The sequence below is a fragment of the Catharus ustulatus genome, chromosome 17 (assembly GCF_009819885.2).
Source record: "Catharus ustulatus isolate bCatUst1 chromosome 17, bCatUst1.pri.v2, whole genome shotgun sequence".
Lineage (NCBI taxonomy): Eukaryota > Metazoa > Chordata > Aves > Passeriformes > Turdidae > Catharus > Catharus ustulatus.
Genome location: NC_046237.1, coordinates 5,081,782 through 5,105,803, shown reverse-complemented (window position 1 = coordinate 5,105,803; position 24,022 = coordinate 5,081,782). Strand labels below are relative to the sequence as shown.

At 51.6% G+C, this 24,022-nt stretch overlaps 1 protein-coding gene across 2 annotated transcripts in view; it reads left to right on the top strand.

Moving 5' to 3' along the window:
• LAMA5 (laminin subunit alpha 5) overlaps positions 1 to 24,022 on the top strand; it is an 83,088-nt gene that overhangs the window by 35,955 nt on the left and 23,111 nt on the right. For both annotated transcript variants that reach the window (XM_033074693.1, XM_033074692.1), the window contains exons 4-26: positions 2,641 to 2,759; positions 3,190 to 3,360; positions 3,764 to 3,861; positions 8,583 to 8,698; positions 9,510 to 9,628; positions 10,416 to 10,506; positions 10,642 to 10,776; positions 11,148 to 11,210; positions 12,322 to 12,462; positions 12,813 to 12,950; positions 13,184 to 13,318; positions 13,776 to 13,910; positions 15,296 to 15,433; positions 15,598 to 15,650; positions 15,820 to 15,919; positions 16,411 to 16,463; positions 16,874 to 16,979; positions 17,746 to 17,845; positions 18,007 to 18,163; positions 19,783 to 19,921; positions 22,662 to 22,804; positions 22,897 to 23,003; positions 23,658 to 23,811. In XM_033074693.1, the coding sequence (XP_032930584.1) occupies positions 2,641 to 2,759; positions 3,190 to 3,360; positions 3,764 to 3,861; positions 8,583 to 8,698; positions 9,510 to 9,628; positions 10,416 to 10,506; positions 10,642 to 10,776; positions 11,148 to 11,210; positions 12,322 to 12,462; positions 12,813 to 12,950; positions 13,184 to 13,318; positions 13,776 to 13,910; positions 15,296 to 15,433; positions 15,598 to 15,650; positions 15,820 to 15,919; positions 16,411 to 16,463; positions 16,874 to 16,979; positions 17,746 to 17,845; positions 18,007 to 18,163; positions 19,783 to 19,921; positions 22,662 to 22,804; positions 22,897 to 23,003; positions 23,658 to 23,811 (2,711 nt within the window). The remainder of the gene's footprint in view (positions 1 to 2,640; positions 2,760 to 3,189; positions 3,361 to 3,763; positions 3,862 to 8,582; positions 8,699 to 9,509; positions 9,629 to 10,415; positions 10,507 to 10,641; positions 10,777 to 11,147; positions 11,211 to 12,321; positions 12,463 to 12,812; positions 12,951 to 13,183; positions 13,319 to 13,775; positions 13,911 to 15,295; positions 15,434 to 15,597; positions 15,651 to 15,819; positions 15,920 to 16,410; positions 16,464 to 16,873; positions 16,980 to 17,745; positions 17,846 to 18,006; positions 18,164 to 19,782; positions 19,922 to 22,661; positions 22,805 to 22,896; positions 23,004 to 23,657; positions 23,812 to 24,022) is intronic.

Sequence of the window (24,022 nt, the reverse complement as noted above, 5' to 3'; positions counted from 1 at the left end):
GCCGAGGAACTTGTTAACCACCAGCTCCTCCCAGGAGCAGCGCGGTAATTGGGAGAAGATGTGAGTTAAGATCTACAGCCAGAGTTTAAAACCTGGCAAGAAAGGACTTGGGAGCACTCAGAGGCCTTGCTCTGGGCTGTCCCTAAAGGCTCATATTTCTGGTTTACCTGTCAGGCTGTGCTTTGGATTTCTGGCTTCCTCTTGTGCTGCAGGAAAGAGCTGCAGACGTATTACCACTGTGTTACCTTAGCGTGGTAGCTCCCCTCTGGGGTGGATGTTTTTCTCTCTGCTGTGTGCTAATAGGGAATTACTGCTGTCAAATTCCTGCTTTGCTTTTTTCTGTCTTCTCTGAGAATTTCTCTGCCAACTCTGAAGCCTCTCCTGGGGCCCATTGCAGTCGTGTTCCTGCATGGTCTGGGGCTGCACAGGGAGCTCTTGCCCCGCTGGTGTGTTCCTATGTTTGGTGCAGTGCTGCAACATCTGGAGTCCCCTTCCCTCCCAAAACATCAGGCCCTGCCACCACTCCCCAGGAGAAGTGACGTGCAGTGACACAGCCCAATGGAAAATTCCCATGGAAATTAAGAGGTGGCTGCTCCAAAACCTGCCAGATTTGCGAGCACAAGAAGTCCTCTGCCGAGGTTTATTTTTATCGCAGGGAATTCTGTAGGTGGTCTAATAAAAACACTCCCAGGTCAGCAGCAGGGTTAAAAGCAGCTGGCAGAGATGCAGGGTTTCTTCAGAGCAGCTCGTGAGCCTTGCCAGGGGTGGCTCTGTGGCACTGTCCACCCTGGCTCAGTGCTGTCCCTCCCTGCTCATCACAGGAGGTGCCAAGGTGATTTTGGGCTGAGCTCTGTGGGAGGAGGGAGAAGTGATGCTGGGTGAGGCTCTGTCTGTGTCTGCTTCCTTAAAGCACTGCTGGAGTTTAAGGCCAGTGGGTTATTCTGTTTTAGCTCAGAATGCCCAGCTCCTGGCTCACGTGGTTGTGCAGATTTTGCAATAACTGGAGGAGTTCTTTGGTTTTCCTGAGTAGCTCCTTGGGCTGAGCATCCTGTCTCCATGCAGCCGTGGCAGTGCTCTGGAAATCAATCATCTTGAGCCAGTGGTGACAGGTTCCTTGCCTGGGGCTTTAAAAATAAATTGCCTTTAAAAAAGCACCTGGTGAAGCAAACCTTGGCGGCCAGAGACCTGGTGTTAAATATTTCCACATCTTCCTGTGCATGCAGCTGAGCTCTTGCTGTTGCCAAAACAGTGTTTCCCAGAGCAAGGGCACATTCTGGAGAAAAGGTGTGGATGGGTGCGAGTCAGAGGTGAAGACAGAGAGGCAGAAATTCTCTGCTCCCCCTTTGCTGTTCCTTCTGCCTACCCATGCAGCACATGCAGTGGGGGACCTGCCTTCTGGAGGCACACTGAGACAGATTTTGGAGGATTATTTCTGTGAATTGGGTTAGCATTTCCCCTTCAGTTTCTTGTGTGGGTTGAGTAGCACTGGCAGGAACAGGAGATGGTGTTGGCTATCTTTTCTTCCTTTTTCTCCCCATGGAAACACCCTCAGGAGCACTGCAGTGACATTCCCTTCAGCACACTCTGCTGTGAGCTCCTGGCACAGGTGAAAAGGGAGTGGGGAGGAGCAGCAGTCTTTGTCCAGGCTCTTGCTGAGGGAGCAGTCCCTGAGAATAGCACTGTGTAGGTTTTTGCATGGCTAGATGCAGGTGCTCACCACCCTGCACAATCCAGCCCTGAGCTGCCCCAGCAGTGGTTTGGTTGGCTCTGCCAGCACAGGGATGTCACACATCCTGGGGACAAGGGTGCTGGACTTGCAGGAGCAGTCACAGTGGGAAGCCAGGCCGTTCCTGTAGCTGCAAGGAGAGTCTGGGTGTTCAGCGTCCCCAGAGCAGGTCACCAAGCCAGCAGAGTGGCTGCCTGGTGATGCCTGTTCCCTGACTTTATCCAGCCTTGCATTGCCACTTAGTGGCAGGAGCCCTCGTTTGCTGTCCCCAAGGAGTGGCTCTTGATGACTTTGGCATTTCTGTTTTGTGGCATTGAGTGAGGTGTGAGGAGGGGACCTGCAGTTTTTGGGAGAGACTTGCAGGTGGTTTGCTTGTCTCCCTTCCCTGGTGGGAGATGTCCCAGCAGTGACTGTGGCTTGTGATTGTTCCTGTTGTGGGTTCTGTGCTGGCTTTGGGACTGACCCAGGAGGTTTAGGAGCCACATGAAATGATGGTGCAGCTCCCACATCAGAGCAGAGCCCTGGAAGCAAAGAGCTCTTCTGCAGTTCAGTGGAAGCCAGCAAGACAACAGATTGAGACCAGAGTTAGATCTTGGGCTGGTTAAACTGTGAGTTTAATGCCAAAATTGAGGGGTTTCTCTGCAGGTGGTGGCAGTGACTATTCTGACCTTCCTCATTTACTGCAGGGAGGTGATTTAGGGGGTTTTCTGCCTATTACTGTTAGAGTGACACCTCCCTCAATGGAGGACCTGTATCTAGCCATGACAGAGTTAATGACACAAAGCGATCTCTGTGTGGTAAATGCTTAACAAAGACTGCACACCCATCTCTCCTGTGGTCAGCGTGGGAAAATCCACAGAGGGCTGGGAATTGTTCCTTTTCTCTCACTGCTCTCATCTCTGGTTGATGAACAGCTTCCAAGAGGGACTGCATTGAGAAGTTTGGCCAGCACACTGTGGACCGTATCACCAGGGACGACCACGCCATCTGCACCACGGAATACTCCCGGATCGTGCCTTTGGAGAATGGGGAGGTGAGCAGCTGCCTGTTTGCATCCCCTGGAGTTTGTGGGGTTACTCAATAGCTGTTGGTACTCCTGTTTCCATCCCCTGGAGTTTGCAGGGTTACTCAGTGGCTGTTGGTGCTCCTGTTTGCATCCCCTGGAGTTTGCAGGGTTACTCAGTGGCTCTTGGTACTCATGTTAATAGGCTCCCTCTCAATTTTTGGTTACCACTGAAAGTATTTATTTAAACCAAATGAGATTGACAGAGAACTGATCCAGTCATCTGGAAGACTGGGTTCAACTGAGGGACGGATTAATTTCCTCCCACCCCACAGAATTCTGATTGGTGTGGGTTGGACCCACCAGTCCCAGCTCACTGCCAGGAGCAGATACACCTTCCACTGGAGCAGGTTGCTCAGTGCCCAGTCCAACCTAGCCTTTTCTCTCCTCCCATTCACAGATTGTTGTCTCTCTGGTAAACGGGCGCCCAGGAGCCATGAACTTCTCCTACTCTCCTCTACTGCGGAATTTCACCAAAGCCACCAACATCCGACTGCGCTTCCTGCAGACAAACACTCTGCTGGGGCACCTGATGGGCAAAGCTCTGAGGGACCCCACGGTCACAAGGAGGGTAAGGCAGGCTGAGCTGGAGCTGTTTGAGGGCTGTGCAAGCCACCTCTGGGGAGAGGACAGCCTGGGGGATTTTCTTTTTGTCTTGCACCTCCTAAAGTTGAAGGCATGCTGCTGTGGCTGGAGCTGGAGGCTGCTTGGGAAGACACCAACAATGTGAAACTGGGAAACACCTCTTGGTGTCACATGTGGCTTTCTGGCTATGCTGGGAGCCCCCCACTCATAGCTCATGGCTCTGTTAGAGCTGGTGGATTTTACCATAGGCAGATACTGCAGCCTGCAGTGTCGCTGTAAGGGAAATATCCCAACACAACTTTTTTACTGGATGAAGTCCTGCTGGGTTTTGGGTAGAATGGTTATGAATCTGATTTGTATTAATGGCAAACTTTCCTTGTGCTCTCCAGTATTACTACAGCATCAAGGACATCAGCATTGGAGGGCGCTGTGTCTGCCACGGCCACGCAGACGTCTGTGATGCCAAAGACCCCAACGACCCTTACAGGTACCTTTTGCAAAATCCCTGTGTGAAAGCATCTGAATTACTGCTCTAGATGATGCCAGTGTTGGTTGTGTCCTGTCCTGAACTTGCAATGGTGCCATCACTGCTGTTCATGTCTCTGCCTTGAGAAAGAAGCAGAATCTGCTCCAGACAAAGTAGCAAAAATCACAAATTTTGTCAGACTGGTTTTCAGCCAGATCAGCTCCCTGGTCAAGTTTCCCTGTCCACAACTTTGCCATCCCACTGCAGCAGAGTGTGAGAATGAGGAGGAGGGATACTGATGTAGGGCAGGGAGATTTCCCATCAAAGTCCTGGGATCATTTCTGAGCTTGTGCAGAGAAGTCTCTTGCTTCCATGTGGCTTCTTAAGCATTTGAGACAATGCTCTCTTAAATAGATGTTCTGCCATGAAATCAGAGTCTGCTTCCCATTTCTACTCATAAGAGCCATAGGTTGGTTATGTATATATCTGAACAACTCTTTGCAAAAGAACAGCAGTGTGTAAAGAAGTCACATTTTGGCTAATGGAACTTCCCATCTGCCTTGGCAACTTGGAATGCCAAAGAGCTGCTTCAGACCATGGAAGTGTTGCTTTTTGCCATCTGTTTGCAGCTTGAATGTTGCCTTTATGAAAAGGATGGGTAGATTCAGCTGGATGAGGGGAGCTTGTATTTCCTTCTCATCAGGATCATGTAGAACTTTTGGATCGTCTAAAATAAAATTCCAGGGAGTCCCAGCCAAGGTTAAAGCTGTTAAAACAAAGATGTATTGGTAAGCAAGCCTGCCTGAGTGTTGCCAAACTCTCTGACAAAAGGAAGTTCATAAATATTTGAATGTACAGCTCCTTGTTTTTCAGACATTTGTGTTGCTGGATGCAAAGTGCATCTGTGTGATGGGGCAAAAGGCTTCATGGGGACAAGTGATTCTTTAACTGGAAATGGCAGGACCTTTCTTGGGGTTCTCCAAGAGAGGAGGGAAAGCTGAGCAAGGAGAGGTGTGTTGGATATCCTTGTTCAATGCCACTTCTGTTTGCAACCATCTCTGTCTCCTGAAATTCCTCTCCTCCACTCTCATTTGGTTGCATTTGGCTTCTTCACTCTTGGCCCCAGCCTGTTCTCTGATGTTGCAGCACACGTTGGTAAGCAACTGTTGCATTTCACCCAGAGCAGATCATGCTGGCCTGAGGGAGAAAACATTTCCTACTTGTGTACTTTGTACAGTCAGAACATAGCAGCTGTAAGTCCTTGGGGATGCAGCAGGAAAAGTGCTGGATAAATAGATCTTCTCATGGCATTGCTGTACCCTTTAGCAAGCCCAGGAGCACAGGCAAGTCAGCAGAAATCTGATAGTTTCAGTGGAGAAAATGAGCAATTGATGAAATGCTGCCTTTTTCCAGGCTCTGGGAGCAGCTGTGTCCAACCTTCCCATTGAAGTGGGCACTGCTGGGCAGAATCCCAGCCCTCCTGCCCTGACACAGCACAGAGCCAGCTTGGGGTATCTGTAATGCCACATCAGCTGGGGCTCAGACACACTGTCCCCTTGAGACACAGCTAGCAGAAATTTGTCATGTCTTCAGCAATCTGTGCTGTGTGCCCTCTGCTTGTGTCTTGCCTCTTCAGAATCTGATGTGTGACAGCAGCTGGGCAAGGAAATGCAAATTGAGGGATGTGGATTGACCTGACCCTGTTAAAAATCCCACAGTCTCAGCCTGTTAGGGGAGTCTCTGCTGCTCATTTTAACTTCTCTCTTCTGTACATCCCCGTGTTTCTTGTGCCTGTTGCTCAGAAAGGCAGGATGAGCACTTTGGTAGAGGTGAGGTGAGCTAGAAATTTTGGCAAAGGCTTCAGGACATGATGAAGCATGTCCATGATCTGACTTCCTGGCCATAAATGATAATATTCGTGCAACTTTGGAATGTTTGTGTGAAGTGCCAAGCTGCAGAGGCTGCACATCCAGCTATGTTGAGCTGGCACATCTGGGCCCTGTGTGAGTGTTTGCAGGGACCTGTGGGCAGGTACAGCTCCTCAAGGCTCTCTGCACTTCTCACAGCTTTCTCTCTTTGCCCTAAGTTGGAATGGGCTGAATGAAGCAGAGGGAAGGAATGTTTTCCTGGTTAAAGGTGAATGCCAGCAGGATGAGGCACAACCCTTTCTCCTGGCAAAGCCTGGGAGCAGTGAGATAAAAATCATCAGGAACCTGGCTCAGGAACCCAGACAAGAGTTGTGTGTTAGGGGGCTGAGTGAGCTCAGGAGAGCCCTGCAAGGGTTCTGCATGTCTGATAAGAGCAACTGTTGCTGTGGCTTCACTGCCCTGTCACAGATGCCACAAGCAGGAGGGGAGACAACCAGAGAGCCCAGCTGCTCCTCCTGTGCCTGATGCTGAAGATAACCACCAGACAGCAGCAGCCTGGCTGCAGAAGCACATCCACAGATGAAGGATGCTTTCCCACTGCTGGATCCTGATCTCCAGCTTCCCCTTTCCCATTTGGAAGGGAAAGCACCATGTGTGCCAGTAGATCTGTGCCATCTGTCAGTCTCTTTTTGCAGGTGGTTTTTTCTCCATACAGTCAGACACAGAGGAAGGGGCTTTTTTTTTTCTTGATTGTGCTCCTCAGATGTCCCAGCCAAATCCAGATGCTGTAGTGTTTGTGTGTTGCTGTCAGCTCTGCCACAGCTGCTCACTGGAAACTGTTTAGTCTCTGCTATTGAGCATCAATTCCAGAGGGAAGACTGCGGTTTTATTTCTTAGAGCAGGATGACCAGGAAATATGTGCTATGTGAACACAGCCGCTCCCTCTTCTTCCTTGTGTACACTCCATCAATGAAACATGTAAATACTGTGGTTTCTGCACATTTGTCTGTAATTCATTAGCAGCACAGACTCAGCACAAGGTGCAGTAAAGCCGTGATAGATGAACTCTCTGAGAGGTCATTGCTAACTCTCAACAGCAAAGACTAAATAAATACCTCCTTCTCCATCTGAGATGAGCATCTTTACTCATGCAGTGCCATCTCCTTGCATTCTGGGAACTGAACCAGTACTTTTCAAACCTCTTGAACGTTAAGGAGCCTGGGATGTGTGGCTGGAGCCACGTCCTCCAGTCAGGGAGACAAACACTGCTCAGCAGGTTTAGAAGTTCCCTGACTCAGTGACCATCTTTCTCCATGCGTGTGTATATGGATCTTAATCTTGATCTCCAGCTGCTGCCATGGAAAGAAACGATAAAATTTTGTTTCCTTGCAAGTGCTGAGTGGTAGTCAGCCAGGTGAGAGGTCTGTGGGGGATTGCATTCCAGAAACACAGCCAAGGTTTGCCTCTCATTGAGACTCCCCCTTGGGTCTGCAGAACACTTGAAGAACAAAGTTCCTAGTGAATATTTCAGGGATGTTTTCTGCCACTTAAGCTCCAGCCAGGGGCTCAGTTTCATCCTGGACTCTGCCAGCTACAGCCCAGCCTGTGACTGTGGGCAGGGACGGGTCAGGACGAGTGCTGAGAGAACTGATGCAGCCAAGTGTCCCATGGCATCTGCAAGGGAAGGGCTGGGAGCAGCACTGGGACCTTCTGCCTCTCAACCTCAAACATGCTGAGTGTGGATCCTGCTTGCATTCCCCCAAACTGTCAGGTCATTCCATATTTCATTAAAATGAGGCCAGTTGTACAGTGCTGCTGCCTCTGACAATCCACTGTACAAAGACTTGCAGGTCCCACATCTTAAAATTACATGTAGGTGGAAACTGTGGCACTCAGCTCACTGCAGTGTCTGCACTCCTACACTTCACCCTGAATGACTGCTCCTTTTGTTTCTAACGTTTAAAAAAATTACATTTATTTTTAAACACACTGCTTTTGAATGGAAAAGCATTGGAGGGGGGAGAGATGGGAGTCGCAGACTGGCCCTGAGGGGAAATGAGTAATTGCACAGATAAAAACTGGAACATGCTGTATTATCCATAAGTCTAATACAACAGAAAGCGTTTGTGTTGGATGGGAATCGCCTTGTGCTAAGTGGAGGTTTTGGAGCTGATGTCACTGACGTTAATGAATCACCCTGTGGTCGGGCAGGGACGAGATCCACCGGGTGCCTGTCGAGATTCCTCGCCCGGCGCCTCCGGAGCCGCCTGTTTACCCAGCACTGGAGAGCAGGAGGTGCAGAGCACGGGGAGTGTGGCGCCAGCATCCACTGAAACCCTTAATTCAATTCTCGTGCCCTCCTCCCTGCTGCACAGGTGTACCTGGAGGAGCAATAGCACCTGTGTGGCCCCATCCTCTCCAGCTATGGGCTGGCATTTTTTCCTTTTGTGCTGCCCCATGCAGCCCCTTTGTGTTTTTACACTCCCTCAAATAATCAGCTTCAGCTCAGTTTCTACCACTGCCACCTCCAACCATTTCACATTTCATTCTCTGCAGAGCTGGCTAGGCAGTGGCACACTGATTTTTCTCTTATCTTTGTTTACCTATGAAGAAAAAAAGGAATGATGGTGGAGGAGAAGAAAGGGAGAGAAGGCAGCTGGAGCAGCAAAGTTTGGTGTTTGGCTCAGAAAAAAAGAAATAAATTTAAAAGTTAAAAAAGCCTTGGAAGCCTCTTTTCTAGAATATTGGCATTAGCAAGTAGCACTCGTTCAGGTAGCAGATCAACTACAATGATGCACAGCAGGGTCACACAGCAGCTCCCCATCCCACACCTCCCAGTCATCCCCCCAACCTTGTCTTTGGCCATCCCTGCAGGCTGCAGTGTGACTGCCAGCACAACACCTGCGGTGGCTCCTGCGATCGCTGCTGCCCTGGCTACAACCAGTTCCCCTGGAAGCCTGCCACCGCCGACAGCGCCAACGAGTGCCAGCGTAAGTGGGATCTGGGCTATCCTTCCTTCCCAGCACAGCTCAGTGCCCTGGGAAGTGCCCCAGGAGCTGCTCCCTGGGCTGGTGGGGCTGGGTGAGCTGGGGCAGTGACACAGCAGAGTGTGGGTGGGTGTCCAGGTGAGGCTCGCACAGGGAGGTCTGCAAGGTCCGTGTGGGATTGGGCTCTGCTTGCATTCCAGCTCCTCCTGGGTGTCCAAGGGTTCGTACTGGCAAGTCTGGTTGCTCAATTCTGTCTGCAAGATGAATTAGGTTTGGACGTGTTTACATACAGGACATCTTTATTTGTCTAGAGAAACCTTTGGTCAGTGCCGACAGTGGAATTTCTGCTGTGCTGGGAGAGCACAGAGCTGCACCACGCCGTGTCTTAGAAACACAGGGTGGCAAAGGATCTTAAATCCTGGGAGTTTCTAAAGCCCCCTCACCTGGTGATGGATTTTACAGCTCACCTCTACCCAGGGTGGGATAAAAGAGGCAAGAATGTTGCTCTCTAAACCAGACGACTGGTGTGGTAATTTTCCTTTCTCGTCCATACACGCCTGCACATACTTTACTCATGATTTTGTGCCCGCTGTGCTCCCCTGGTTGCAGACCAGACTTTGTGAAGGAGTTGCTGCTTCTGTGCTTTTGAACAGAAAGACCTCAGAGACCTTGGGAGATCATGTAACCCCCCAGATGCATTCAGGCATCTTTCCTCATGGAAAAGCAGCCCATCAAACCCAGGAGGGAGGGTTGACACTCTTGAGATGCAGCTGTTGAATGGAGGTGATTTAGCTCCCATCCCTTTGTGTTCCAGCCTGCAATTGCAATGGCCATGCCTACGACTGCTACTACGACCCGGAGGTGGATCGGCACAAAGCCAGCAGGAGTCGTGAGGACAAGTTTGAAGGGGGAGGTGTTTGCATTGACTGCCAGGTAGGCCTGAAGAGCTTCTCTGGAAGAGGCTGTTGCAAATGTTTGTGTTTATTTCTGTTACCAGTCTAGAGTTCAGTCTTCTGGGACCTCCACCAAACCACTCTGTTGTCTCAATTAGGTCTCTCCCTGGAAATTTAGTCTCTTTGGTGTGGATTAAAGGAGTGTGCACTAGTAGTGAGAGCAGCACTTGGGTTTCTAGCTGTTCCCTGGTATTCCCCCTACCTCCTAAAGCTTTAGTTTGCTGAGACACCAGAATTGGGAGGGACAGGTTGCTGCCCCTCAGCCCAGCACAGTGTGTAATCCCTACCTAGTTCACAGTGCTCTGGCATCTCCCTGGATGTGTCTCTGCCCACCACAATTCCAGTCTTCAGTCTCTGTGGAAGTAGGAAAGCAGCTCTTCCCTTCCCAAGGTGATGGTGACTGTGACCTGGTTAATTCATGCACTGCCATGAAACTTCTGGCTGTGCTTCCTTGCTGGGAGGAAACAGGTTGCTCCCATCCTCCAAGCACAAAGTGGTCAGGACATTTCACCATCTGAAGGAAGGAAAATGGGCTCAAGGTCAGATAGGAACCTGAAACTCACGCTGTGTTTATGGGAGGATACAGTTGGCAGGAAATGCTTTGTTCCAGGTCAGTGTATGTGGAATTTTGAGCAGATTTAGGTCTTCAGTGTGCTGATGCTTCTGAGCTGCTTCCTCTGTAACCTGGAGCTGTTAGTAAATCTGGCGGATGAATGTGAATCCTGCAGGCAGAGGAGCTGATGCCTCTCTAACCCACTGTCTTTCAGCATCACACCACTGGCATTAATTGTGAGAGGTGCATCCCTGGCTACTATCGCTCCCCCGACCACCCCATCGACTCTCCGTACATCTGCTACCGTGAGTGTGAATCCTCTGCAGTGACACCCTGCTGGCCTTGGTGACACTGGGCAGGGTTGAGCTGAGAGGTTTTGCTGCTGTAGGGAGTCTGAGGCCTCAGTCAGTGAGCTGCTGCTGGTTTGTCCCTCCCTGCAGGCTGTAACTGTGAGTCTGACTTCACGGATGGCACCTGCGAGGACCTCACCGGGCGCTGCTACTGCAAACCCAACTACACTGGGGAGCACTGTGACACCTGTGCCGAGGGCTACATCAACTTCCCCCACTGCTACCGTAAGTGGGGCTTCTCTCCTGGCAGCCCACACACCCAGCATCTCCAGTTGTGGCTCTTGGGATGTCCTTTCCCCAGGAGGAGTTCTTTCAGGTGGGCACAAGCCCACATTTGGCTTGGGTGGAAGCTGCACCAGAGCTGGGCTGCTCTGAAACAGAGTCAACAGGAGCTTCCCATTGGATGGAGTTTCACTTTCTTCTGAAAAACTGAAAAGGGGTGTAATGGATTGTTGTGTAGTGGGACATCTGTGCTTTGTTCCATGTTCCACATTTTTATTCAGCCTGTTCAGCTTTGGGACTGTCAAGTCCCTGATACCCCATCAGGATTTCTCTGAGTGTGTGGTGACCTGTGCAATGTGTCTTTCTCTGCACAGCCATTCCAGCTTTCTCTCACAATGATACTGGAGAGCAAGTGCTTCCTGCAGGACAGATAATAAGTAAGCAGTGCAATTTTCCTTTTTGTTTTGGCAATGCTTTCATTTCTGTGATACTTCCCATCTAATGCAAGATCAGGTCTTCAGCTTACTGGGCACATACGTTGTATGAGGCAGCCCTGGGTGGTTTTAAGAAAGTGCAACCAGCAGCTGAGTTGGTGGGTAGAGGAAATTTTATGATCCACTTTTTATAGACATGGGAACTCTAGCCTAGAGTGACAAGGTGATTTTTTCTGGGGTCCAGGCCATGTGGGGATGTCCCTTCTGCCCTCCCTGTGAGGAATCTCCCCCAAAGGCCATGGAGGGACTGTGGCTGAGCTAGGAGTTCTGCTGTGGGTGCCTCTGAAGGGTCATGCACAGGCAGCTACTCGCTCTGTGTCCCTTCCTCTGTTGTTTAGAAAGCTCACCCATGATTTCATCCTGCTCCCCTCCACCTCCCTCCTCTCATGCTCACTCCTCTCAGTTCATCTGCTCCCTTGTGCCTTATTCTGTCTCTTTTCCCACCGAATCTTCCCCTGTCTCATGCTCCCCAGCACACTCCAGATAACCTTTTCCTTCCTTCTGATATTTTGAAGCCTGTATCTTCCAGACAGGTTTTTTCTTTCCTGAGCTGGAATTTCTCACTTCCCTTCTCATTTCCCCACCTCCCTCTCCCTCTGGTTTTTGGTTTACGTTTGTCCTTCCCTCTCCCAGCCTAGCACCCCACTCCACTGCTGTTGGTGACAGCAGGGCTGGCTCAGAGCCTCAGCACTGCCTGCCTGGAACACCCTGCCCTGGAAGTGGGAAGGTCTGGGGTGCAGAGAGAAAGCCTACAGTTCACCCTGGTTAGCCAGAGGCTCTGATTATTCCCACACTACACTGAATCAGCAGAGCTTGTGGAAGCAGCACTCGCCTGCCCTGTGCCTTGCCCACCCTGCACCTTCACCAGCTGAGACCTCCCAGCCACGCCCCGAGCCAGGCATGGCTTGGTTAGAACATTTTGACCTGATAGAAAGGTTGTGGAAGTGAATGCTTGAGCATTTGAGTTGCCTGATGGCAACTCCTGCCCTGTCCTTGAGGGAGCTCTGAGCTGGACTGACAGCCCTGTGTGGTGTCCCCTGTTGTGTGTCCCCAGACTGCGATTGCTACGCGGGTGGCACGGAGGGCAACGCCTGTCGGAAGGACCCTCGGGTGGGGATGTGTGTGTGCAAACCCAACTTCCAGGGAACACACTGTGACCAGTGTGCCCCAGGCCACTACGGACCCAGCTGCCAGCGTGAGTACCCAGTGTGTGCAGGGCTCGCCCTGCTGCACTTCTCCTTGTTCTCCACCCCTGCTGGCGAGGAGGAATTTCACAGCTCCGCTTCCAAGTGACAAATTCCCATGAGTTCTGCACTCCTGCTGTTGTTTTCCACCCAGCCCTGATGCTCCAGCATGCTCCCAAGCTGTGGGGGACTCTTGGGGAATCCCTGTGGACATGAGCTATGGGCCAGGCATGCTTGCTTTCCCCATGCTTTCTCCAGCAACTGCTCTTCTACCCCACAGAACCCGATGCCCTGGCTCCTTTCCTGGGAATGCTAAAGACAAAAATCCTGTGTATTTACCAGTGCCCTTGTTGCTTTGCAGCCTGCCAGTGCTCTGGCCCTGGTCAGTATGATGGCAGCTGTGACAGTGAGACAGGGCAGTGTCTGTGCCGGACAGGATTTGAAGGGCACTCCTGTGACCAGTGTGCTCCAGGCTACTTCAACTACCCTCTGTGCCAGTGTGAGTATCTGTCCTTCACAGGGTGGGGACACACAGCCAGAGTCCTCTGGCAGGGACTGAAAGACTGAAAAGTGGTTTTGTGGGTGTTTTGGAGAATATGTGCCATGGGCAGAGAGTGATGGTTTAAACACTTAGAGCAGCACCTGATGTCTATGTGAGAACCCCAGGAAAAGGACATTTTGCCATGAGCTGTGGCCCATGCTCCCAGCTCAGGTGGGTGTTTTGTGTTGCAGTGTGTGGCTGCAGCGCGGTGGGGACCCTGCCTGGAGGCTGTGACTCTGCTGGGAATTGTTTCTGCAGAGCTGAGTTTGCTGGGCCACGCTGTGAGCACTGCAGCCCTGGCTACCACTCCTACCCCCACTGCTATGGTAAGCACCTGAACCTCCAGCTCCTGCTGCTCTAAAAAACATACCTGCTCTTGCAAGACTCGGTGTTGCTCAATATGAAATCCATCTGGTTTGCACTGTGAATTTGGTAGGCTTGTTTTGGAGGTTGTGGATCATAGCAAAGCCTGGAAGACAATTTTTTATCAGTCACACTTCCTCATCACAGCCCTACTGTGACCTGGTGTCTCAGTTTATGCCTTTTTTGTGTGTCATTTTAATGCATTAACTTACTAAACTGCTGGGGAAGGTTGAATGGGCTGTAAAGACCTCTCAGTAGCATTTCCCTGTTCTGGCTATGAAAATACTGCACGATTTGCCAAGGGATTAAGAAATATTTTTTCTGATTGGAAGTGGCTAATTCCTGGGGGGCTGAATGATGGTTCAGACCAGCAGTGCTTGGCCACAGATCACAGGGATCATCAGAATCCTGCTCTTACAGCTTGCTCCTGCGATTCCCGGGGCGCAGTGGACAACAACTGCAGCCCGGCGGGGCAGTGCCGATGCCACGGGAATTTTGCGGGACACACCTGCAGCCAGTGTGCCCTGGGCTTCTACGGATACCCCAGCTGCACACGTGAGTAGCACCTTACTGCTCTCTACAGCCACCTGGGAGGAGGGCATAGCCAGGCTGGGGTTGCTCTCTTCTACCAAGTAGCAAGACAAGAGGGGATGGCCCCAGGTTGCACCCTGGGAGGTTTAGGTTGGGTGTTAGGAAAAATGTGTTCACCAAAACAGTGGCACAGGCTGCCCAGGGCAGTGGGGGAGTCACATCATTGGGAGGATTTAAAAACAGTGTAGATGTGGCACTTGGGGACATGGTTTAGTGGTGGGCTTGGCAGTGCTGGGGGAGCAGTTGGGTGATGATCTTAGATCCTGTCCGTTTCCCTGGGCATTGCATTTCCCTGGGCGTTCAGCCCTGGACTATTGCTGCTGCTGCCAGGACTGAGCAATGCCTGTGGCAGGTGCTGCAGCCCCAAATCCTCTGAGTAGCCCTCCCCAGCTCTGGGCAGTGTCCCCATCTCCCTCCCTGTCAGCAGTCCCAACTGGAAGCCAGATGTACTCTTATGTCTCCCAGCAAGAATTTACTGCTCATTAAAAAGTAATCCCTGATACAATTTCCCTGAAGCAACAAAAGAGCACCATCACCCTCTTGCACAGTACTAAATGTGGACTCCTGAGCCATGCCAGCTGGCAGAACTCTTCTCCCAAATGCTGATGCCGGCAATATGCCTTTGAAGAGGCTGGAGGCAGAGATGAAATGGTCTCACAGGAGTTCAGTAGTCACTTTTTTTTGTCTCATAAAGTCATAGCCACATTGCAGAGCTGTAGAAGACCCACAGCAAGGAAAGAAAAGAACCACCTGATTTTTATATTTTTTTAAAGTCTGTTGTTTCCTGAGCAGTCTTGTGCTCTTAGCCAGTGTGGGGCTGTCAGCCTGGAATGTCTCCTTTGGCAGGGATTTGAGGTGTGCTGGCTGGGCAAGGAAGGCATGAACAGCTCCCTGGCAGCTTGCTGACCTTTCCTGTGATAGGGCAGTGGGATCTCTGTGCATTCAAAGACAGCAGGTTGTGCAAAAGCTGTGGAACCATTGCCCTGCCCTCACCCCACATCCACCATCCACAGGGCAGACCCTGATGGCCAAATGCTGCCCTTGAGTGTTTGGGATTTTGTGGAGTCTGATATGACACTGCTGACTGACTTTTGGGGGATGAGATTACACCCCTTCTCCTCAACCAAACTCTTCCCTGCCTCTGAAATACACATAAATGTATGTGAGTGGGTGTGATAAACATTGAGACTTCTATTGTTTTTCTTAAAAGACAGGGTGATTTTAACCAAAAGCAGAGAATGAGAATTTTATTTACAATCCACGTCTGGCTGCTTTTGGTGAAGGTCAGACAGACAAAAGAGGCTGTTGCTGGGAATGCCACTGCAGCAGTTCTCTCCCCTCTCTTGCAGCTTGCCAGTGCTCCAGGGAGGGGTCCCTGCACGGCACGTGTGACCAGGACACGGGGCAGTGCAGCTGCAGGCCCAAGGTGACAGGGCTGCGCTGTGACAGCTGCGTGCCCGGCGCCTACGGCTTCCCCCACTGCCAAGGTACCCCCTTTTCCCTGCTGTCTTGGGACACTCCAGTCTCTTGGGTGCTGGTGAATGTGTTTATCATCCCCCAAAAGCTTTGCAAGGGGAGAAATAACCCCAGTTAGGGACAGCCAAGGGGTGAGCTAGCGTTTCAAATCTGTTCTTTTACCCCTCTTTTCTAGTGGGCTCCTGTAACCCAGCAGGGTTGGAGACAGCAGATCCCTCGCTGGTCCCAGTGAGTATCAAATGAACCTGCCACAGCCCCTGCAGGTCATTTTGTATGATCCACTTTTATCTCTTCTTGGACCAAGTCCTTCCTTAAGCTCAGCCAGAGCAGAGACCCCACGTTCAACCACTGTGCTGCAAATTCTCACTTGCTCTTTTCTCCCCCTGCCTTTCCCCAGGGCTCCTGTGCGTGTCGGGCATATGTTGAGGGCCCAGCCTGTGACAGATGCAAGCCTGGATACTGGAACCTGACTCCAGAGAACCCCTATGGCTGCCTGAGTAAGGAAATGGCATTTTCACAGCCCACAAAGTCCCCTCCATGGTGCAAGAGCCAAACCCAAGCCAGTGAGCGCCATCAGTGGAGGGTTGGAAGTGATGGCTTTCCTTCCATCTTCACCCAGAAGTGATGTGTCAGAGCTGGAGTCCTCTGGGTGACCCTCATGTGAAAAAGGGGAAAGACCAGAGCCTGGGGGTTTTTGTTTGGGGTGAAACATAGGGCTCATGCCATGAGTTACACTGTTCTCAGCCCTCCCTGCAGACACTTAATTTTTCATGGCCAAGTATGCAGAAGAGGCAAATGTCTTTGGTAGCTGTGTCCTCAACAGTAACTGTCCAAAATGAAATCTGAGTCCTTGTGCGGGGCTAACTTCTATTTGACCAGTTCCTGGCTCTTACTCCAGTCAGTGTCCTCTGGTGTGGTGGGTGCTGACCCCATCAGGCTGCTTCTCGAGGGCTGATTGACCTTCTGGCTTTCTTGTTCATCTCCTCAGGCTGCAAGTGTGACACCAGGGGCACCATCAGTGGGATCACAGAGTGCCGGCAGGTGGGTTTGTTCCTCTGCTTCCAGGCTCCTCTGGGTGTGTGCTGTGTTGGGAGTGTTCATCTCTGCCTCTCCCAGCAGCTGCTGGAGAGGCCCCGACACTGAGCTCTCAGTGCTTGCACCACAATCTGGGCTTGCATGAGAATGTGGGATTAAGACCTGTCATAAATTAGGCACCTAAATATTTCTGGGTCTGTCCCAGGATGCCTGGATTTTTGTTTGCCTGCATTGTTGGGTAATTTAAGTTATCTGGCCCTTATCTGGCCCACCCACGCTCAGGAAGCTGTGTGGAGCATGAATCTCCAACTGCTGCTTCTGCAGTGTCTCAGACCAGAACCCAAATAACTGAGGAACAGCTTAGCCATGACAAGCAACAGGAGGGAATGAGTTTCCATGCCTGTTTCTCTTCCCAGGGCGATGGGCAGTGCTTCTGCAAAGCCAACGTGTGTGGGCAATTGTGCTCAGCCTGCAGGGATGGCTACTTCAACATGGAGAATGCAAATTACTTTGGCTGCCAAGGTGAGCCCCTTCTGTGGTGTGTTTGGTGAGTGAGGGGATCACAAGAACTGACCCCACTGCATGGACTGACTGGCTGGTGACCTTGGAGAAAAGGGCAAGAGATGTCCCACCTTCTGTTTTGTGTCGTCATTTTTGGGGTGATTAAGTGCTTTAAGAGTTACAGTGGTAGTGCTGGGTGGATGGTTGGAATTCAGTGATCTTAAAACTCTCTTCCAACCTTGGTTCTGTGATTCTATCACAGCCCAGAGCATGGGCTGGGAATTACTGTGGGTCTGGAGACCTGAGGTCGTGCTTTTCAACTATTGGACATGGGCTGGGGAGTGAACAGCCAGGTAAGGCACCCTAGGGTGTGTTTGAACTGTGGTCACACCCTTGCAGCAATGTCCCTTCCCCCTGCTGGGACATGGATATGCGGGGTTGGCCAGTCTCCACCGTGTCCCTGGGAAGAGTTGAAGGAGGAGATCCAGCTGCTCTGAGCCATCCAGCACAGTGCTGGCACGGCTGGGAAGGGGCAGCAGGCTGTGGCTGGGCTGCAGAGCCTGGCCCTGAGGGTTTGCAGACCTTGCTCCATCAGCCGCCTGGAAATAGCTCAGCGCTGAGGTGGAAGAAGAGTCCATCCAAGTGGGGCAGGCGCCAAATATGAAAACGGATACAATGGAATAAAAATAGTGACCCCAGGCTCCCTGCCCGCTGGGATGTGCCTTTGATTAGCGACCAGGAGCTCGTTAGCACCACGGGAATGTAAACAGGCGCTTCCTGCTCGCAGGCTGCCGCTGCGACGTCGGCGGAGCACTGGGACCGTCCTGCGAGGAGCGCAGCGGAGCCTGTCGCTGCCGGCAGAGCACTCGGGGTCCCACCTGCACCCAGTAAGCTGCACCTCGGCGTGCTCTGCCTCCCACGGTGTCCTCTGCCACCACAGGATGGGGACACCATCTCCCAGGCTGTGTCACATCAGCGCTGTGCCTGGCAGAGGTGTCCCCTTGCCGTAGCCCAGCAGGTGACGGTACTCTCTCTCTCTCTCCCCCAGACCAGCACGGGACCATTATTTCCCTGACCTTCACCACTTGAAATTCGAGCTGGAGGAAGGCACCACGCCGGCCGGCCGGGCCGTGCGCTTTGGCTACAACCCCTTGGAGTTTGAGGGTTTCAGCTGGCGAGGATATGCTCAGATGTCCTCCATCCAGGTACGCCTGCTGGCTGCAGCCCAGCCCAGCTCCCCCCGGGAGGATGGGGCTGGTGGGGGACTGATGTGCTTTTGGCACACATCTTTCACCCCAAGTGCTCCTGAAACCCCCAGAGTCACAGGATGGCCAGCATAAACAGCACAGTGTATATATAGCCTGTTTGTGCAGATATTTCCTGTAGTGCTGGGGGTGGCATAGACTGATGAGGGGAAAGATCCTAAGCTGGGAATCCCGTGACATCCTAATCCATTTAGACAAAGGTGGCAGCATGGTGATTACTTACAGGGATGTCTATAAACACTGTCTCTCAGTTTCCTTGTTCCTCTTTCAACTGACTCTGCTTTTTCCTATAACTCTGCATAACCTTTCCTCCCTTTTCCAAAAATAAATGTCTCCTCCTCAGCTGCCATGTTCGGCTTGGACCTCTTGTTATCCTTCAGCCTTTGCCCTTGCTGTTAGCTGGTTTGCTGTAACAGTGGTTTGTGCTAACCTGGAGTTGTGTAAGTCCTAGAAGTGAAGCTGTTTCTTCTGTTGATTCTTTTTGTCTCCTTGGTGGTTTCTTCTGCATGGCCTCTGCGGAGATGTGTGCATGTTTGGGGATGGAGAACAGGGCAGAGGTTCTCTGATAGTCTTATCCCATGTAAAATGCTTCTTACCGTGGTGCACATACTTTCAGTTTTCTTCATGTTTTGTGTTTAGGTGAAATAACAGAGGGGCTGTTTCCCACTGAATTTTAGGTAGGAGCTAAGTGGTGATCTCCTGTGGGCTCCCTTGAGAAAAGCTGAAGGATGGAGCTCAGGCTCAAGCTCGTAGCTCCAGTGTTGCATACAGCATTGGTGTTTGAGCTAGAAATAGAAAATAGACCTTGATAGAAGGGCTGACCCATGGCTTTCAGCTGGCAGGTCTTGCTGTAGTTTATCATCAAAACCCTTCCAGTTTGCTTGCTCTCCAGCAGGAAGATGGTGTGTAAGTGGTTCTGTGGAGAGCACAGCTCTCATTAGAACACTTCCTCAGGCAGACCCCAGCTTTGCCCTGTAGGCAGGAGGTTATTTAAGCCTAGATCTCTTTGAAGAGCATCTCCTTAGCCAGGGTCTTACCAAGCAGTGTCCAGGCAGGTGTGCAGTTGTATGGTCCATTTGCCCTGCTGATCCTTAGCACTGCACATTCCTGAGGACAAGGCACCAGCTCAACTCCCAACCTCTTCTGTAGGCAGTTGGGCAGAGCCCCATAAATGCAAGGGCAGGAGTTTGGTACCTGGTGGCTGGCTGCAGCGCACTAAACCCAAAAAGCAGCACGCTAATAACAACAGCAGTGACTTCCTACAACCTTTCTGTGTAGTGCTGTGTGCCCCAGCACAGCTGGGCCGCCCTGCTGTGCCACAGCATCTTCCAGATGTGATCACAGGCAGGTTGCTCCGTGGGTAGCTGGCCCCAAGTGTCCCCCCAAGGTGTGTGACAGCGTCACAGGGTGCTGTGAGCAGCAGGGTCCGCGTGCTTGTCTCCTCCTCGCGCTGTGGCATGTCGCTTTGGGAGCAGTGAGCCGAGCTTGGGCTGGCAGTGTGGGTGGTGGAGGTAACTGAAGGTGTGCTCTGCTTCTCTCCCCTTTCTCTCTCCCACCAGCCCAAGGTAGTGGTGACTCTCAATGTGACCTCCCCCGACCTCTTCCGCCTCGTCTTCCGCTACGTCAGCCGGGGGCCCGCCAGTGTGGAAGGGAGGGTCTCGGTCGTTGAGGAAGGAAAGTTTAATGTTTGTGGCAACTGTAAGTGCATTTTTCACTTCTAGACTAACTCAGAGCATCCACGCTGCGACACTGCTCCTCTGCCCCTTCTCCTGCCCCAAGGTGTGTCCGTCCCAGGTGTGCCCTGTCAGGTGTCCGGCCAGAGCCATGCCCCGGGCTGGCGAGGGAGGGGGAAGAGAGGCAGGCAAGGCAGGCAGGCAGGGCAGGAGGGTCAGGCCCTCCCCACAGTGGGTGGGCACTCAGGAGCTGCCCCCCCAGTGATGTGTGCCCCGTGTGCTCTTTTGCTTTTTGCAGAATAAAATCAGAGTCACTGTAGACGTGAAGGAGGCAGAGCTCTATCTGTTCCATGTCATCCTGAGGTATATTAATTCAGGAGGGGCCACTGTGTATGGCAAAATTACAGCTTATCAGCCACGAAGGAGAGGTAAGGATCCCAGACTGCTCTGCTTCCCTGTGCCATCGCCACCTCCTCCCCATCCCAGGCAGCCTTCTGCATCATCCTTTCCAGAAGACGCTTCCATATGGCTTTACCCATTAGTCCTGCTCTCCCAGCTGAAAGGCTGATTTGAGTTTGCAGCCCCCTTTATTTACCAAAGCAGCAGCGAGGTGGGGCTGCACACTGAGGACTGATACCAGCCAGGCTGGTGGGAGATAAAACTCTTGTACAATTCCATGCAACCTTTCCAGCACAGGAGGAGATCACCCCAGTGCCCCAGGCAAAACTGAGCTGACTTTCCACAAAACCAGGAGCTGGGAAGTGGATCCAAACTTTGGCAGCTTGGTGTGGTTTTGTTTACCAGATGCCCTGACGTGGCAGTCCTGCCTTTCCTGTGTGCTTCTCCCAAACCAGGCTGCTGGCTTCACATGTGGTATGGAATTTGTAAGTGCTTGGAATTACACACCTTACACAAGCATTGCACTCTAGTGCAGTGTCCTCTCATCATGCTGTAAGCTGCTGGAGAAGATGTCTGAGCACACCTGGAAATCTGGACAGCAAATATTCTGGGAAACAATCTGAGCAAGATGGCATGGAGCACACCTGAGGCCATGGAGGGTGGTTGGCTGGTTGATTTTACCTCTTTGGATGCCACAGCCACACTGTCCTGCTGAAGCTCTTCTCCAGACCACACATGCACAGCATAGGGCTGTCAACACTGCCTGCCTAATTTATCAGTGTGTGAAGTTCTCTCCTCTGTCTTGAGTTGGCATAGGCTCTGCCTTTGATGTAATATGCAAGATTTGAAATGCCAAAATACTATTTTTCTACATTTTTTTTTCTATTTTTTCTCTTTTTGAGAGGAAAAATGGCTTATTTTTATGTCCAGTAAAATATGACAGCAAGAAAAAAATTTACACAGGAGAAGAACAAGAAGAGCAGGAGCTGTGGTCGTGTTTTGGGATCCCACCAAAGGTCAAGAAGTATTTAATCTGTCCCATCCAAGCAGCAGAGCTCATTTGCTTTAAAAAGTGCTTCACTTCTTGTGCAGAAGCAATGTGATTTTTCTAGTGCTTGCCAAGGCAAGCAGCCAAACTGGTGCACCAACAACAGGATTCAGGAGAGCAGCATCCTTGGGAGGCTTCAGGAGTGCTGAGCCACCTCGTGCCTGGATGGAAAGGGTTTCACATGGCAAAGGACAAGCAGCCTGGAAAGAAGTTGGAAGATGTGACTTGCAAAAGGGGAAGCCTTCTCCAAGTGTGGGATTTTCAGCCTGGTTTCTTCCACTTTGCCTCCAGAAGCTGGCTCAGTTGGAGCTGTGTATTGCCTCAAAGGGATGTGAAACTTCAACCTGTCAATAAATCTGCCCTGGTACCAGTTCAGGGAAATCTCTTTGCTCCTTGCATCGTCACCTCTGCTTCCCATCTGGAAAAAATGACGTCCCAGCCTCAGCTGATGCCAGGCATGTCACAGAGCTGCCTCACATGGGAAGGGGTTATTAACCATCCCAGCAGTAGCACAAGCCTTGCTTTAGCTTCTGGTCCTGTGTGTTGTGCCTTGATGTCCATGCACCACCCCAGGACAGTCAGTGTGCCACATTCTCCACTTCCTTCATCCCATCTGCTCACGGTGCAGCCATTCCTGGTGAATCCCTCTCACCTGTGCTCTTCAAAAGCTCCTGAGACTGCTGGGCAGGCACACAGTCTGCTTCTAGGTGCTGTATTGTGATTGCCTCCATTAATGAGGAGTTTGTGGGACTGTCAGATGAGCCAAGGAGGTGTTCAGCAGCAGGATCAGGCTTTGTGTCCATTCTGTCCTGTCAGTTTAAAATAATGTCTGAATCTGTGCAGAGTGTGTGGTTGGCAGGAAGAAAGGCAGGAGCACACCTTGGGGGCCTGAAATTTTCCCAGAAGGCAGGTATCTTGCCTGTGGAGCTGGGGTCAGAATTTCCCTGAGGAAAAATGTATTTGGGCAGTTCTTTTTGTCTGTCTCACAATTAACTCTTCACAGATGAGTTCTTTCTTTTTCTAGCTGGCAAAACGCTCCTTGGCTTGCAACACTCTGTGCTTTGCAGTCTGGGGATGCAGAGCACACTGAGGGCTCTGGATTTGCATTAAGGATTGAAGTGATTTATATTTATTTCTCCCACTAGGCTGTTGAGCAGGTTGAGAGTGGATGTCTCTGTTCCAGGACAGTGTGGGATTGTGGTGCACTGAGAGAGTGGGAACCTGTCACTCCCCACTGCACCACAAAGCTGCTTCCCTGAGCAAAGCCCCAGGTTTGTCATTCCAGTCCCTTCACAGCCTCTCATCCCTCCCATTGCAGGTACAGAGCAGACCAAGCAGATTGTCTTTGCTCCCAGCACGGAGCCAGCCTTTGTCACTGTGCCCCAGAACAGCTTTGGGGAGCCCTTCGTGCTGAACCCCAGCACCTGGTCTCTGGTTGTGGAAGCAGAGGGTGTGCTGCTGGTAAGACCCTGTGCTCCCCACACTGTGGGGGCTCCAGCAGCTCCCTGGGACAAGTGTCCCAAGCATAACACCTCTCCCCTCTCTCCTCCCAGGACTATCTGGTTCTGCTGCCCAGCTCATACTACGAAGCACCAATCCTGCAGCTGAAGGTCACAGAGCCTTGTGTCTACCAGCCAGCCCCTGAACAAGCCACCCAGAAGTAAGGATCTGCAGATGTTTGTGCTGTGTGGGGCTTGCTCAGCTCCCCTTGGCCTGGGATTAAGGAATATACACAGTCCATACTCTGTGATGCAGAAAAACTGCTTCATAGAGCACTTGGCTGAGGCTGATAAAGCTTGCCTAAAAAGCCAACCCATAGATCTTCCCATCCATGACACAACCAGTCTGTGTTTTCTCCTCCTTGAGGGCCAACTCACACAGTGACACCATGGCCCACCTCTGCTAGGCTGGGTTCCAGTGCCAGGCTGTGTGTGTCCTCAGAAGTGGCTACCATGGGTAGGTTTTGCTGGACTATCAAAAAAGAGCAGAGTCTGGTAGTGTTTGGAGCATCTCAGTGCATCTGCTTGGCCAGGACCTCTCTCCATGTTGGCAAGAAGGCTGGCTGGGCTCTGGACACTGGTTGTCCCATTCACCATAGTAATGGTCCCCAGTGTAAAACCCAGTGCAAGGGGAGAAGCTTTTTGTTGTTGCTGCCCCTTCTCTTGCTCCCCACTGACCAGAGCTGCTCCTTGGCCCTCCTGATAGACCAAAGCCTTTTGCAAGCTTGACTGGGCCCAGGCTGTGTGCGTACTCTGAGCTTTTATAATCATGATGTAACTTTTGTACTTCACAGTTTTTTTCTGTATGTTTCCAGCTGCCTCTTGTACAAGTACCTGTCTGTGGAGGGCTTCCCTGCCGTGCCAGGGGTGGATGCAGTGTGCAGGCTGGACAACAGGCTCCCCAGGATGTGTCCCACGGAGCAGCTCACCCCCTCCCACCCCCGCATGGCCACCTGCAGTGGCAGTGATGTGAGTGCCACTTCTGTTCGGACACTGCAGCACTCACTGTCCCCTGTCCCCTCTGTCTGGGGCTTCCCCTGCACCTGGGAAGGGCTTCATACTCATGCAGCTGTGTGCTTGTGTGCCCTGTTCAAGGCACCCAAACCCAGAGTCTCACATGTGAAGGTTTGTAAGGATTTGATGAGATGGGTCGCGTTGTCCCCTGAGCTGCAGAGGAGGC